Raw genomic sequence first — 13,086 nt, 5'->3', positions numbered from 1 at the left:
TTCTTAATCCAATTTAGATTAAAATGACTCTTTCTTTTTTTTTTTTTATTTAAACATATTACGGTCGAATAAGATATATTCATATTACAATCAACATTTTAAAAATATATTTTTATGCTTTTTTCATTATGTGATTGTAATATTTTAAGTTAATGAATGATTTGATTATAAAATACATGACACTTGATTCATTCCTGATATTAGTTAGTTTGACGAAATTGTTTGTTATATAACCTCTTCTTCAATTTTTTTTTTTTTTTTGGTAAAAAACCTTCTTTTTATAATGAAATATAGCACAAGTTAAAAATAATAATTGTAATGAAAAAAAACACAAACTTAATATGGTAAGCTTGCTGTTGTGTAACGAAAGAAACAGAACAATACTTAAAAAATAATAATAATAATAATAAAGCATATCAGGACTGTGTACAGATGCCTTACAAAGAATATATATATATATATAAATTAACAAAATCATGTTATTGGGAAGCTAATTCTTCAATTCACGAATATCAATTTAGAGATTCTTGATTTCTATGGATATCTACTCTGTGTGAAGTATGAAACTTCCTTCTTTCAGCTCCTACTCTAATTGGAACAATAATTGTACTTTTAACCAGGCAAGAGATTTGTCACCGTCACTTTGGATCAGTTTGTCATCCTGAACTGCTGTTAGAGGAATACCAGAGTTTTTTCTGGCATACTAATAACTTCTCCTTCTCCACACCATATTCAGTGTCTTCTTTACGGCAGCCCCACCTCAATCCCTTAGCAATGGTGGTAATAGCATCAACAAAATAGCTGGATTCCCGCATTAATGCATATCCCTTGGGGCGCAGGATACGATCCATCTCCAAGAGCACGTACCTCATATCACATCTGGCAACGCAACAAGATGTTTCAACCCAGAATAAAGTGCAAAATATAAAGAATTCATTAGAAGTACCTTTGAATTTAAAAAATATCAAATGGGAAAACATGCATACCTGTGGCTCTCAGAAGTGAAGAGGCCATCAAGGTGAAGGAGATCATATGTCCGAGGATATGTTGAAACTGCTTCACACCTTCAAAAGACACAGACGAATTAAACACCATGCAAAACCTAGCATCATAAGAGCAATCTTGTCACAGTTTCAGAGCTATGCTCCGGATGCATGCCTAGGATTTAAAGTTCATATAAATGTATTTGAAATTACCAATCATGATAAGTTCCAATAAGGCCCCGATCATAGACCACAGGCAATGAGTTGGCAGCATAGGAAGAGACAACATTCATGACCCACAAGGGATCATCAATAAGAGCTGTAGCGAAACCTCCATAAACTGTATTCATGTCCATAACATTTCTTATCTTGTCCGTCCCAATTGCAGGGAGTAATGTTTTGTAGTGCTTGGCCCGCACCTTCCACTTGTTGTCATCATGTTTTAAAGCACTGCCACTCCCACCAGGTACGTCTGAAATGCGTTCAGGTGCAACTTGTAACCTCTCTGGCCACTTTGGCAGGGATTCCAAGGCTGATTTCTTAAGTTTTGGCTTTGGAACTACAACACATGGCCGGAGTGGAGTGTACCACGCTGAATCAGGTTCAAGACTTTCATCGCACTTGGCTGGGTAGGCATCTGGTTCAGCAAGTTTATCATAGCAGCTATTATCTGAAGATTTCTGCCACACAGCAATGTCATCCTTTTTGGCATACAATTTAAAGCACATTGAAGTCAACAAGTCCTGCAACTTCTCATAATATGATTTCTGCTCTTCCACAGTTGTATTCCATCCACGCCAGCGGTTCTCATAATTTACAGGAGGGCCAGACAAGACCCAGAAACCACCAAGACGGAGTATGCGGTGAACTTCAAGGAGATAAATTCCACCTGAAAGCAAGAGCATCTATTTTTTAAAAACTGCAAGCGGTAACCAAAAAAGAGGTGCTCACTTGGTGGATATGCTAAGCAAAGTAAAAAGACTACAACATCAAATTTTGAAATATGATAATTCCTCTTAATTCTCGGGTCATAGAAGGAACTTAATCAAACAAACTCATTCAACAACAACGATAAAAAGTTATAATAAAAGGAATATTGTACTAGTGTAGCAAATGTTCAGAGATAATTACTAGATTATGTTAGTTCCTTCGAAATCCATATTTAAGTTTGAGCAGAGTTCAGGATAATCATTTACCAAATTCAGCCCATGGGATAAGGCATCTTGAGCAATGAGCCATATCAAATGAATTTGAAGGGAAAGGAAGGCGCTGGGTTGAAATGACACCAAGGATTGCAGGTATTCCACGTTCCAATGCAAACTGGACTTGAGCTTCATGATTATCTCTTGGAGCGAGAGAAACTGTCAGAATTCCACGATCTAATAGGTCACCTCCCCAACTTGCAACCTCGAAATATATCAATTACGGAGTTTAAATTTAGAAAAATAAATAAATAAATAAGGCAGAGAAGAGTATAGAGAAAGTGAGAAGCTAAGAGATGAACAATCAATTCCCTTCCATAATTCAATTACATATAGACAACAGTAAATGCAACAGAAATACAAACATGTCTGATTTTCTTCACTATGAAAAATCCACACACTTTCAGTATTGCAACTCACCCCACAACCAGTATCAATTGCAGTTCGAACCGTGCCATCTCTCATTTCAGGGATCAGCTCTTGCATCAAATCCACATATGCACCAACTCCTTTGGGGAACATAGTACCACCACCGGGAAACAGGAACTTATCCCCTTGCTTCCTCAGCCAGTTCTGATTAGACTTCTGCTTGTTGATCCAATCATACGGGACGTTCCTGAAAGCAGATCAGCATGTTACACCATGCAAACTTAAAATAAATAGATAAATAAATAATTTAACAAAAGCAATTAACCCTCTCAAGGTAAATTAGCAAAACCAGAAAGAGGTTATAATACCTGTACCAACATTCATCCCGGCTCTTTGGCCATCTGATAGGTGGCTTATACCCATCTGGAGGTGGAACCAAGCATTCCTTCCTCTCAAAGACTGGAGGGCAGTGGCGTTCTAAGAAAGTAAGCCGATGTACACCATACTTCTTCCACCTCTGTAGCAATAAACATAACTCATCAGTACAGCATTCTAACTTAAGCAGCCTGCAACATAATTAAATAGATGATCATTAGTTACCCTGGGATCTGTGCATGGTGTGTAGTCTTGATAATCAATGCTGCATTCTGGGAAGGCACCAGATTTGATTTGAAGGGGGTTTACAGCGGGTTCCTTTGGAGAAGGAACAGCCTTGGAAACATCCTGCACTGTCTTGCCCTCCAATTTATTTTTCTCAGAACAGAAGATTCCACCAAGATAGAAAGAAAACCCACAAAGCACAATGACCAGTAATGTTGCAGGGACAATCTTGAAACCTTTATCAGGTTGGGCATGATATTTTCCATCTTTATGCTTCATGATTTTGAAAAAATTAGTTACTGCAATATCAAAATCCACCAATCAGTCAAAACAGAAAGGAAGAAATCAACTGAGAAGCTCTGTTTTTGATGAAATGGAAATTGCATCACTCCACCTATGCTTAAGGACGAGTGAAGAAAACAAGAAAAAACCAATGCAAAATATCATATTTAAGTTTCCTCAGGGGAAGGGAAACAAGTAACTAGATCCGGTTAACTAAATTTTTCAGCAAAAACTTAAAAGGATAATAGATAATGATGAAATTCAAGAAAATCCATCAATATATAACATGACGTGGACGTACTGAATGTTTAATTTTACAGTTGAGACTCGAGATTTGAAAGGGCCGGAAAATTGCAAGCAATAAATGATGAAACAGAAGTTAGCTTTTCAGGAGACCGAGAAGGGAATGGAAAGGGAAAGTAAAACCACGCTCTGCTTCTAACAGCAAGAATTACATTTAATGTAGATCCTGAAAACAATCCTGACCATAGACTAAGACCTTGAAAGCTATAAAACGCGAAGATCTGAAGACAACTACCACCGACATGTAAAACTTTACATGTCACTTCGCCTTTATTCCTTTCACATGTTATAGGGACCCAACTCGTATGGAACTTAGCCGTCCTAGCATGGTCCCGTTCATTCTTAATTGCCATACTCTTTCCCACAGAGTCAAAAAGGCAACAGAGAAGCTATGGATTTCCTACCCAGCATGGAAAGTAAAAATGGAAACAATGACAATAAAAGTTAAAGAAATAAACAAACATAACATGTAGTTTTATAATAATTTCCTTGACATAGAAGAAAAAGTTGAATGATTTCAATGTCAGTGCAGGCCAATCAGCTGTTTTTTTTTTTAACCAGAATGGTCAATAGAGACATTGACATCATGAACAACAGATAATTAGTTACGAAATAGAAAAGGCAGACAATTTCAATGCCATTTCGCATACCCTCCAAAGCAAAGCATGGAACTTTTCATAAAAAATTTTCAGCAACAAGAAATGAGAAGCACCCAGAAACAAGAGAAGAAGAAAGAAGAAAAGAAAAAAAGAAGATTTTGTTTGACTACTGATATGAATTAATATTGATAACTATCTAAAAATAGTAATTTAGAGGAGGGTAGCAAAGGTAGAAGAGAGTAGAACCACAAGTTTCATGTCTTTTCAATACGGGTAAGGTAAAAACCAAGTGTCTGCCAAGTGATTAACTAAAAATAAGAAATTGATACAGAAAACAAGCCTCGCCAGGTAAAAAAGGTGAGATCTCTTGAGGCAATGGAAGCCATAAAAGCCAATAAAAGAGAAAAAGAAGAATTACAGAAAGCAAGTACAAAGGAAAGGGAAGGAAGAATGAAGGGACATTAACAGGACAAAATAAGAAGCAGAGAGATCTGACAAAGGAACCCATAAAAAGAAACACCAAGTACAGAAGAACTATACACTAAAAAAGAAAAAAAGAAAAAAAGAAAGAAAGAAAGAGAGAGATCGTATTTGGATTTGGTTGTTGTACCTCTCTCAATCTCTAAAATAGCTCTGAGTGTCTCAGTTACAATTACGAAAGAAGGAATGAAAAGGGTAGTGGTGGGCGTTGTTGACAGTAGAAAGACAAATAAAAATTCTCTTTCAGAGAGAAAAAAGAGAAAGATAGAGATAAGGAGCCTAGGATACAAGGATTTGTATTATAGTCGTTGAGATGTCGCCTGTAAATTTATAAGTAAAAAACGAACACGCTCAACTTTTAAATAAGGTTGGGGGGGCTACCCTCTACTTCCTTGCCCTTTGTTTCTGCCTCGCTGTCCTCCCTTGGTCTCCCCATCTCCCCTCGCTTTCCTTCCTTCTTCACATCATTCTTTCCTTTCTTTTCTCTCTTTCACCTGCCTCTAATTTTGATTTCTCGGTTTTTGTCTCAGAAACAAACGCTGAATTCTTGACATGTGTTTCTATTTTATTATTATTTATTATAAAAAAGGTTTTTTTTATTACTAAAGAAGAGATAAAAAACTTTAAATGGACCAAACATAAATTTAATTAAAAGACAAATTATACGAAATTAAATTTTAAGTTGACCAAATTCTCGCATTACATGGAAAGCGAACAATTTTAATCTTATGGTATTGATTATAGCGGAATTTTTTGGTTGCAATGGATCATTTTGTCAAACGCTGTGATTGACGAACCGCCTTCCCTTTTAGCTTGTTGATATTGAAATTTTAACTACCAAAGTTCACTGCCACAGGTTTGAGAACGAGGAATCTGAGGAAGACAGGAAGTAACTAGGATGTTTCAAGTATTACAACTCTATTCTTTTTATCCATTACTGAAAAACAGACAATTGATAACTTTTTTTTTTTTTGGCAACCATATATATAAATGAACAATCATGTGGAAAACTAGAACTGAAGGTTAACTTTTAAAATTTTAAAGCAAACACCTTTGTTATTTTTACGGAAAAAAATTTGCATACAGCGACAAGGTTGGATTTAGAGAATGAATATAATATTATTGTTTTGTAGCGTTGGTGAATTAGGATGCTTGAATTTGCATTTCAAAGGATAATGTTTTATGAAAGTAGCTGCAGTCTGCAGAGTTGAGACAATGAAGGAAAAGTGCAGTTGAATGCCCCTTGCCTTGGAGCTTAGCTCTTGCAAGAAGCCCATATTATGTTCTTTGCATTTACGTTGTACAACTAATTAAGTAGATAATAAACGATACAATATATAGGTAGATGAGAATGAGATAATGTGGTGTTCTTATTTACTGACTAGATGATGAAATGCCGATTTATCAAAGACCAATTAAAAATACATATGATTTGCCATGCACATTCATGCATTCTCTTCAATTAAACAAACTTCGTTCTATCCTTTTTCTTTGATTTTCATTTGCTTTCCATTTTCGTCAATTCAAAAGTTGATAAACACTCATATAATCAAAACTTGTACATGTTTTAAAGACTTAACGCTACTCACACTTAATAAAAGTTTAAAATAAAACAAAAATTTTTTTTGCTTTTCTAGTCAATAATTAATTATGTTTAAAACTATCGCAATCTATAGGACTGAAATTTAGTGGTATTTGATACATTAATTAATTCAAACTTACTTCCTAAGTCAATATTTGGTTTCATTATTACCTATATAAATTTTTGTTTGAAACTCCTAAGTTTTGCTCTTTAATTATCAATCGAAGATGATATGATGTTCATGTGACATGAAAATGTGTTTTTTTTTTTTTTTTACATTAAGAGGGAGATAGGATAGACAAGAAATGAATGACCTCACATGGGCAAATTAAAACCCAGATAGGGACTCATGACGGTGTTATAGGGGCTGTGGCTGTGAAGAGATCAACACGTTTATTACTTTACAAATCAAAGAAAAATATATATGCCTACCTATGTGACTGATTATCACGTAATTGGAGCAGTCGCTGCCTGAATTTATATAAATACTTAAGCATGGAAAGGAAATCTTAGAAGCACCACATGGCATCCATGTGCTTCAGCCTTAGCCCTTCAATAATTTCCCCTCTGATCATCTGCTTTGCCTTTGACAATTGCCAGTTGCCAATTGCCAACCTATCTTAACATCTATATAAAACCCATCTGCCAATGTAACCAACGGAAGGTGACTAGAGGCTTGGATACACGTCTTTGTGCACTTGTTTTTTTGTAATTGTCATAGGCTTATGAAATTATTATATTTAGAAGTACTATTCCTTTTACATTGCAGATGGTAGAAAGGAAATATATGTTATAGCAAAGATTGAAAATCTAGAATTATTATTTTTGGTAAATCTGAAATTTTGAGAAAATGCTTCAAGACGTATAACGGTATCATTTTTTTTAAGGTTTTATTTGCCTCTATTGTATTATTTATTAGTAGGTGTGTAAAAGGGTTGCAGACAATAAATCTTGAGGATATAGTGAAGCCCAACAATTGATTGCATTTTGCACTAATGAAATCAGTCCACCAAATAATCACTGACGTATCATAAGATCATTAAACTTTTATAAAGGTTTTCTGCAGCAAAACTTTTATAAAAAAAATCTAATGTTTGAAGAAAAAAGGAGAGTTTCAAGAATTATTTTTATGTTTTTTTAGAAAACCAGAAGAGCTTTTTATGAACAAATAAGTGTCATTTTCTATAAATATGACTATCTATTTTGAATAGACAGAAACTATCTATTTTTGAATAGTTGAAACCGTTCATCATAAACAGACTTATCTCTCTTTTTTGAATAGATTTAACTATCTTTATTTTTTTTTCATTGTGGGATTATTTTTCATATTTTATTTTAAAATTCTTTAACAATCCCCTATCATTTTTAAAATAATCCAGATTTATGATGACCTTAAAAATCAATTGTATAAATGAAAATCTTTTCTGATTTGAACCTTCACTTAGTGAAAACAAGTTAAAGTTAACCAAAATTGCATGGTAAACTATGCTTTAAACTAGCTATTCCATTTGGTTAACCGAACTTATCTCACACAATGATTTCAACACCCAATGAATGCTTGGTATCCGGTGACACATTTATGATCATGTGTCTACATCCTTTTTTCATGAGTGCTATTAAAGCCAAAATCTTAAACTCTTAGAAGCGACCACACTTCACACTCACATGAATAGCTCCCATCAAAAGCGTTCTTGTAACTATAATACTCTAACATATTTATATTATGGGTCTATTAAGAGTATATTACTCATATTTCTTTTACCATTACAGGTACCTAGCACTTTACCTGGGATGGTATTAAACATTACTATAGTGTTAGCAGTCACAAAAAAATAATGTATTTTGTCTCATTGAACCCAAGACTTAACTTTATATCAAGTGTTAAGTCGAGTTTTCATCATGGGTGACTTTATTTCATAAGTTTGAGTCCTATTCCTATTGAGGACTTTTTACCAAGTCTCTAGCAAAACTTTTTGTTAAAGGATCCGCCAAGTTTTTACTTGATCTCACATAATTTATAATGATCATTCCATCAAAAATTAATTGTTGAATATAGCTATGTCTTAATCTAATATGTCTAGACTTTCCATTATATAATTGGCTATATGTCTTTGTTAGAGTTGCTTTACTATCACATCAGATAAAATTTGAAGAAATTGGTTTAGGCCATAAAAGTACTTTATGTAATAAATTTTTTAGCCATTCAGCTTTTTTAGTTGCTACAGCTAATGTAATAAACTTGGTTAATATGGTGGAATCCATTATACATATTTGTTTCTTGAAACCTCAAGAAATAGCACCCCCACCAAGTACAAAGATCCACTTGCTTGTAGAAGCATGATCTTTCATAATAATAATCCAACTAGCATCAGAATATCTTTCTATACCTGAAGGATATCCACTCTAACACAATCTATAATTGATTGTTTTCTTCAAATATCAAAGTACTCTTTTAATTGCTTGCTAATGTAAGTTACTTGGATTACTTGTGTATTTACTCAACTTTCCAACAGCAAATGCTATGTCTGACCTTACACAAGTCATTGCATACATCAAACAACCAATTACTCTTTCATATTGTAATTGATCGATTGTTCTACTAATATTAGATACTAATTTCAGTTGAGGATTTATGGGTGTGGTTACTGGAATACAATTGAAAATATCAAGCTTTTTAAGTATTTTTTTCAATATAATGCGATTGTGACAAGGTTATGCCACTATTATTCTGGATTATTTTAATTTCAAGAATAATATCCGCTATACCCATATCTTTCATTGAAAAGTTATTTGATAAAAATTTTTTTATTTCCTTAACTTGTTTTGAATTAGTGTAAAATATTAGCATATCATCCACATATAAGTAAATTATGACTCCTTTATCATTTTTAAATTTGTTATATATATATATATACATTTATCTGACTCATTAATTTTAAAATCATTAGCAAGAACAATTTCATCAAACTTTTGGTGCCATTGTCTTGGTGCTTGCTTAAGTCCATACAAAGACTTTACAAGCTTACAAACCTTATACTCTTGACATGGAACGATAAATCCTTCTAGTTGTCCCATATATACTTTCTTTTCTAATTCACCAATTGAAAATGCTGTCTTTACATCCATTTGATATGTAATCAAATTATAAATCAAGGTAAGTGAAATTAGAAGCCTAATTGTAGCAATTCTAGCTACTGGAGCATAAATATCAAAGTAGTCTATCCTTTGCTTTTGTATAAAGCCCTTGGTTACCAACCTTGCTTTAAATTTATCTATGGCTCCATCCACCTTCATTTTTTTTTTGAAAATCTATTTACAGCCTATTGGATTAGAACCCAGTGGAAGGTTAACCAAAATCCAAGTGTTATTTTCCATTGTTGAGTCCATTTCATCATTCATTACTTCTCTCTAAAAGGCATAATCTTAAGACTTCATTGCTTCTTCATATGTAACAAGATCAGACTCCGTATTAAAACAATAAAGAATTTTATTGTTTATGCTTTTATAAGTCCTTTCCACAAGAAACATAAAGAAATCTAGTCTAAAATCTTTTACTTTTCTAACCATTTTACTTGTTCTTATTTCTTGACAAGATTCATCATTAATTTCAGTTTGTTTCGATGGATTTGGAATTTTTTTTCACTTATAGGATAAATTACTTGTAATTGTCTCAAAATAGATTTAAATATATTTTCATCAAAAATTGCATCTCTTAATTTAATAATAATGCTAACTGAAATTGAATCATTTGGTTCAATAACCATGAACCTATATGCTTTACTATTTTGTGCATATCCTATAAATATACATTTTATTCCTCTTTCACCTAACTAGGTTATGAAATTTTAACTGCAGCTCTATATTCTCAAACTTTTAAATAATTAAGATTTGGTTTTCTTTTCTTTCATTGCCCATATAGGGTTATTTTTGTTTCTTTGTTAAGAATTCTATTTAGTATATGATAAGTTGTTAATAAAGCTTCACCCCAAAATCTTTGTCCAAGACCAGAATATGATAATATCGCATTTACCATTTTTGTTAAGACCCTATTCTTCCTTTTAGTTACACCATTCTGTTATGGTGTATAAAGAGTTGTAACTTGGTAGATTATTCTGATGGATTCAAAGAACTTGGACTATAATATTCTCTACCCCTATCCGACCTTAAGCACTTGATAAAAGATTCACACTGAAGTTCAACTTCAGATTTATATATTTTAAACTTGTCAAGTACTTCATTTTTAGAATATAACAAATAAACATAACAATATCTAGTATAATCTTCTATAAATGTGACAAAATATTTCTTTCCAGATAATATAAGAGTGCTACGCATATTACAAACATCATTGTGAATTAATTCAAGTAACTTTGTATTTCTTTTAACCTTAGAAAAATGATTTCTAGTAATCTTAGTCAATATGCATGTATTACATTTATTAATGTCTTGACTAAATTTAAGAATTAACAGAAGCTTACTTATATCATGCAATTTTTTATAATTTAAATGACCTAATCTATAATGTCATAAATATGAAGATTCAACCATGTAAGCAAAAACATCATTCTTATTTTTGTTAATAATATTGAGTTTAAACATTCCCTTATACATATATCATTTCCTAACAAATTTTTTTTCCTTAGACAGAATAAATTTATCTACCTCAAATACAACTTTAAAACTAAACTTGTTCAACAGACTTTCAGACACTAAGTTCTTCCTAACTTCTTGCACATAATAAACATTATTCAAAGTTAGAGTTTTAGAGTTTTTCTAGAAGCGAATTCAAAGTCAACAATCCCTTTGCCTTTGATTGTTGCGTAGAATAATTTTTCATGTAAGAGGACACTGCCATATTCATTTGGTTTGAATGTCGTGAATATGCTTTTGTCATTGCATACATGTTTTGTTGCCCCTGAATCAACCCACCAAGATTCATCATTTTCAAGTGTGTTCATCTTGAAAATCATGGCAACAAATTTTTCAAAAGTATCCCCTTTTGAAGAATCATTTTTTTTTTGTAGCAACCAACATTTTTTCTTGAAATGTCCTAGCTTATCACAATGATAACATAAGCTTTTCTTATTCTTCTTGAATTTAGGCCCATTAGCAATTTGCTTGAACTTGAACTTCATTTTATCAAGCTTTATAATCTGTCTTTCCTTCAAAACATGAACTTTGGCATCATTAGAACCAAAATTCTATTCTTGCTTTCTATATTCCTCTTTAATTCGAATATGATTAGCCAAAACCTTAAGAATGATTTTTTTTTTTTTTTATGTTTCAAACTTCTTTTAAAGTGCTTCTATGATGAAAGAAGTATGTCTATTATAGAAAACACCATAATTGTTTCATCCATAGTCATATTATATTGTTTAAATTGATTAAACATTCTTTCAATTTCATGCAGTTGTTTAATCACAGAATGTTCATCAATAATGATTAACAAGAAATTTTCTTACTTGTTGCATCTTCGATCATATATCTGGTCTCTAATTTATCCCATAACTCTTTTACAGTAGTTTCATTTTGGTATGTATCAAATAGGCTGTTAGACAGACAATTCAAAATATGGCCTTTACACATGTAGTTTGTATTATCCTATTTTTGCCTCTCTTTTGTTGCAATAATAAATTCTTCTGTTTCATTTTCTTTTGGCTTAAGAGTAATCAGAACATATACAACCTTCAAAGTTAAAAGTAAGAAATACATATTCTTCTGCCATCTTCAAAAATTGCCTTCATAAAAATGATCTAATTTGACAAAAGTAAGAATCAATTCCTTGAGTGTTACTTCAGTAGCCATTGTTGGAACGAATAAAACCTTAAAATTGTTGAAGCAAGTTTTGAAAATATGAAATTACTACGTCTGGTAAATCTAAAATTTTGAAGAAAGACTCTAAAACATGCAATGGTGCCACTTTTTCTAAGGTTTTATTTGCCCTCATTGTATTATCTAATTAGTAAGTGTGCAAAAAAGTTACAAACAATAAACTTTAAGAATATAATGAAGCCCAGCAACTGATTAATTTTTACACTGACGAAATCAATCTACCAAGCAATTATCGATGTATCACAAGATCACTAAACTTCTATAAAGATTTTCTACAACAAAAGCTTTTATAAAAGAAATCTAGAGTTTGAAAAAAATAAGAGAGTTCCAAAAATTATTTTTGTGTTTTTTCAAAAAATAAAAAAAGCCTTTATAAATAGATAAATATCGTTTTCTACAAATATGATTATTTATTTTGAATAAACAAAAACTATTTATTTTTAAACAGTTAAAACAGTTTATTTTAAATAGATTTATCTTTCTGTTTTGAATAAATTTAACTATCTATTTTTATTTTTATTTTTTTAATGTGAGATTACTTCCCATAACTTATTTTGAAAACATCTAACAATATATAAGAATAAAAACATGTTTTCCTGACGGTTTCGTGTGTTCTTGATCGTAATTTTAATATATTTACTGATGGATTGATTTGAGGTTGGATGAATGAGACGGTTAACATTGAGATGTTTAAATTAAGATGCAGGTTTAAATGACTAATTATGTGAACTCATAAAGTTAGCATTTCAGAATTGACAACAAATACAAATTATATATAGTAGAGGAGAGGAGAGGCCAAACGTGAATAAAGAAATCCCATGCACATTGCTCCTCGTCTTAATTAAAAATTAGGG

General features: G+C 32.0%; 2 protein-coding genes across 8 annotated transcripts; both read right to left on the bottom strand.

Annotated features, from left to right (window-relative positions):
• Positions 1-384: 384 nt before the first annotated feature.
• LOC111275626 (putative methyltransferase PMT21) lies at positions 385-5,340 on the bottom strand. 7 transcript variants are annotated; one of them, XM_022861070.2, is made up of 8 exons: positions 5,200-5,336; positions 3,155-3,453; positions 2,923-3,071; positions 2,606-2,801; positions 2,180-2,390; positions 1,197-1,872; positions 987-1,064; positions 385-879 (listed from the first exon to the last, which is right to left on the bottom strand). In XM_022861070.2, exons 1-8 carry the CDS (start codon positions 5,252-5,254, stop codon positions 657-659), a joined length of 1,887 nt encoding a protein of 628 aa, XP_022716805.1. In that variant the 5' UTR covers positions 5,255-5,336; the 3' UTR covers positions 385-656. The 7 variants fall into 7 exon arrangements, with proteins under 7 accessions (XP_022716805.1, XP_022716814.1, XP_089602025.1 ...); XM_022861079.2 differs by lacking the exon at positions 5,200-5,336 and adding an exon at positions 4,949-5,150; XM_089745899.1 differs by lacking the exon at positions 5,200-5,336 and adding an exon at positions 4,390-5,119.
• Positions 5,341-10,507: 5,167 nt separating this feature from the next.
• Positions 10,508-11,986, bottom strand: LOC149513942 (uncharacterized). The gene is made up of 5 exons (XM_089746779.1): positions 11,863-11,986; positions 11,302-11,576; positions 11,063-11,173; positions 10,912-10,916; positions 10,508-10,850 (listed from the first exon to the last, which is right to left on the bottom strand). Exons 1-5 carry the CDS (start codon positions 11,984-11,986, stop codon positions 10,508-10,510), a joined length of 858 nt encoding a protein of 285 aa, XP_089602905.1.
• Positions 11,987-13,086: the final 1,100 nt, after the last annotated feature.

The sequence above is a fragment of the Durio zibethinus genome, chromosome 17 (assembly GCF_047325235.1).
Source record: "Durio zibethinus cultivar Kanyao isolate XHJ-2024 chromosome 17, ASM4732523v1, whole genome shotgun sequence".
Taxonomy (NCBI): domain Eukaryota; kingdom Viridiplantae; phylum Streptophyta; class Magnoliopsida; order Malvales; family Malvaceae; genus Durio; species Durio zibethinus.
This window is presented reverse-complemented; position numbering and strand designations above follow the sequence as displayed.

Coding starts and splice junctions, on each gene's coding strand:
- LOC111275626 (XM_022861070.2), bottom strand. CDS start 5,254: ATGGGGAGACCAAGGGAGGACAGCGAGGCAGAAACAAAGGGCAAGGAA. Junction 1,065..1,196: donor ATTGGAACTTATCATGATTG/GTAATTTCAAAT, acceptor TGTCTTTTGAAG/GTGTGAAGCAGTTTCAACAT. Junction 880..986: donor TTCACTTCTGAGAGCCACAG/GTATGCATGTTT, acceptor TTGCGTTGCCAG/ATGTGATATGAGGTACGTGC.
- LOC149513942 (XM_089746779.1), bottom strand. CDS start 11,986: ATGTGTAAAGGCCATATTTTGAATTGTCTGTCTAACAGCCTATTTGAT. Junction 11,577..11,862: donor TATGATCGAAGATGCAACAA/GTAAGAAAATTT, acceptor ATGATGCCAAAG/TTCATGTTTTGAAGGAAAGA. Junction 11,174..11,301: donor ATTCAGGGGCAACAAAACAT/GTATGCAATGAC, acceptor ATTCGCTTCTAG/AAAAACTCTAAAACTCTAAC.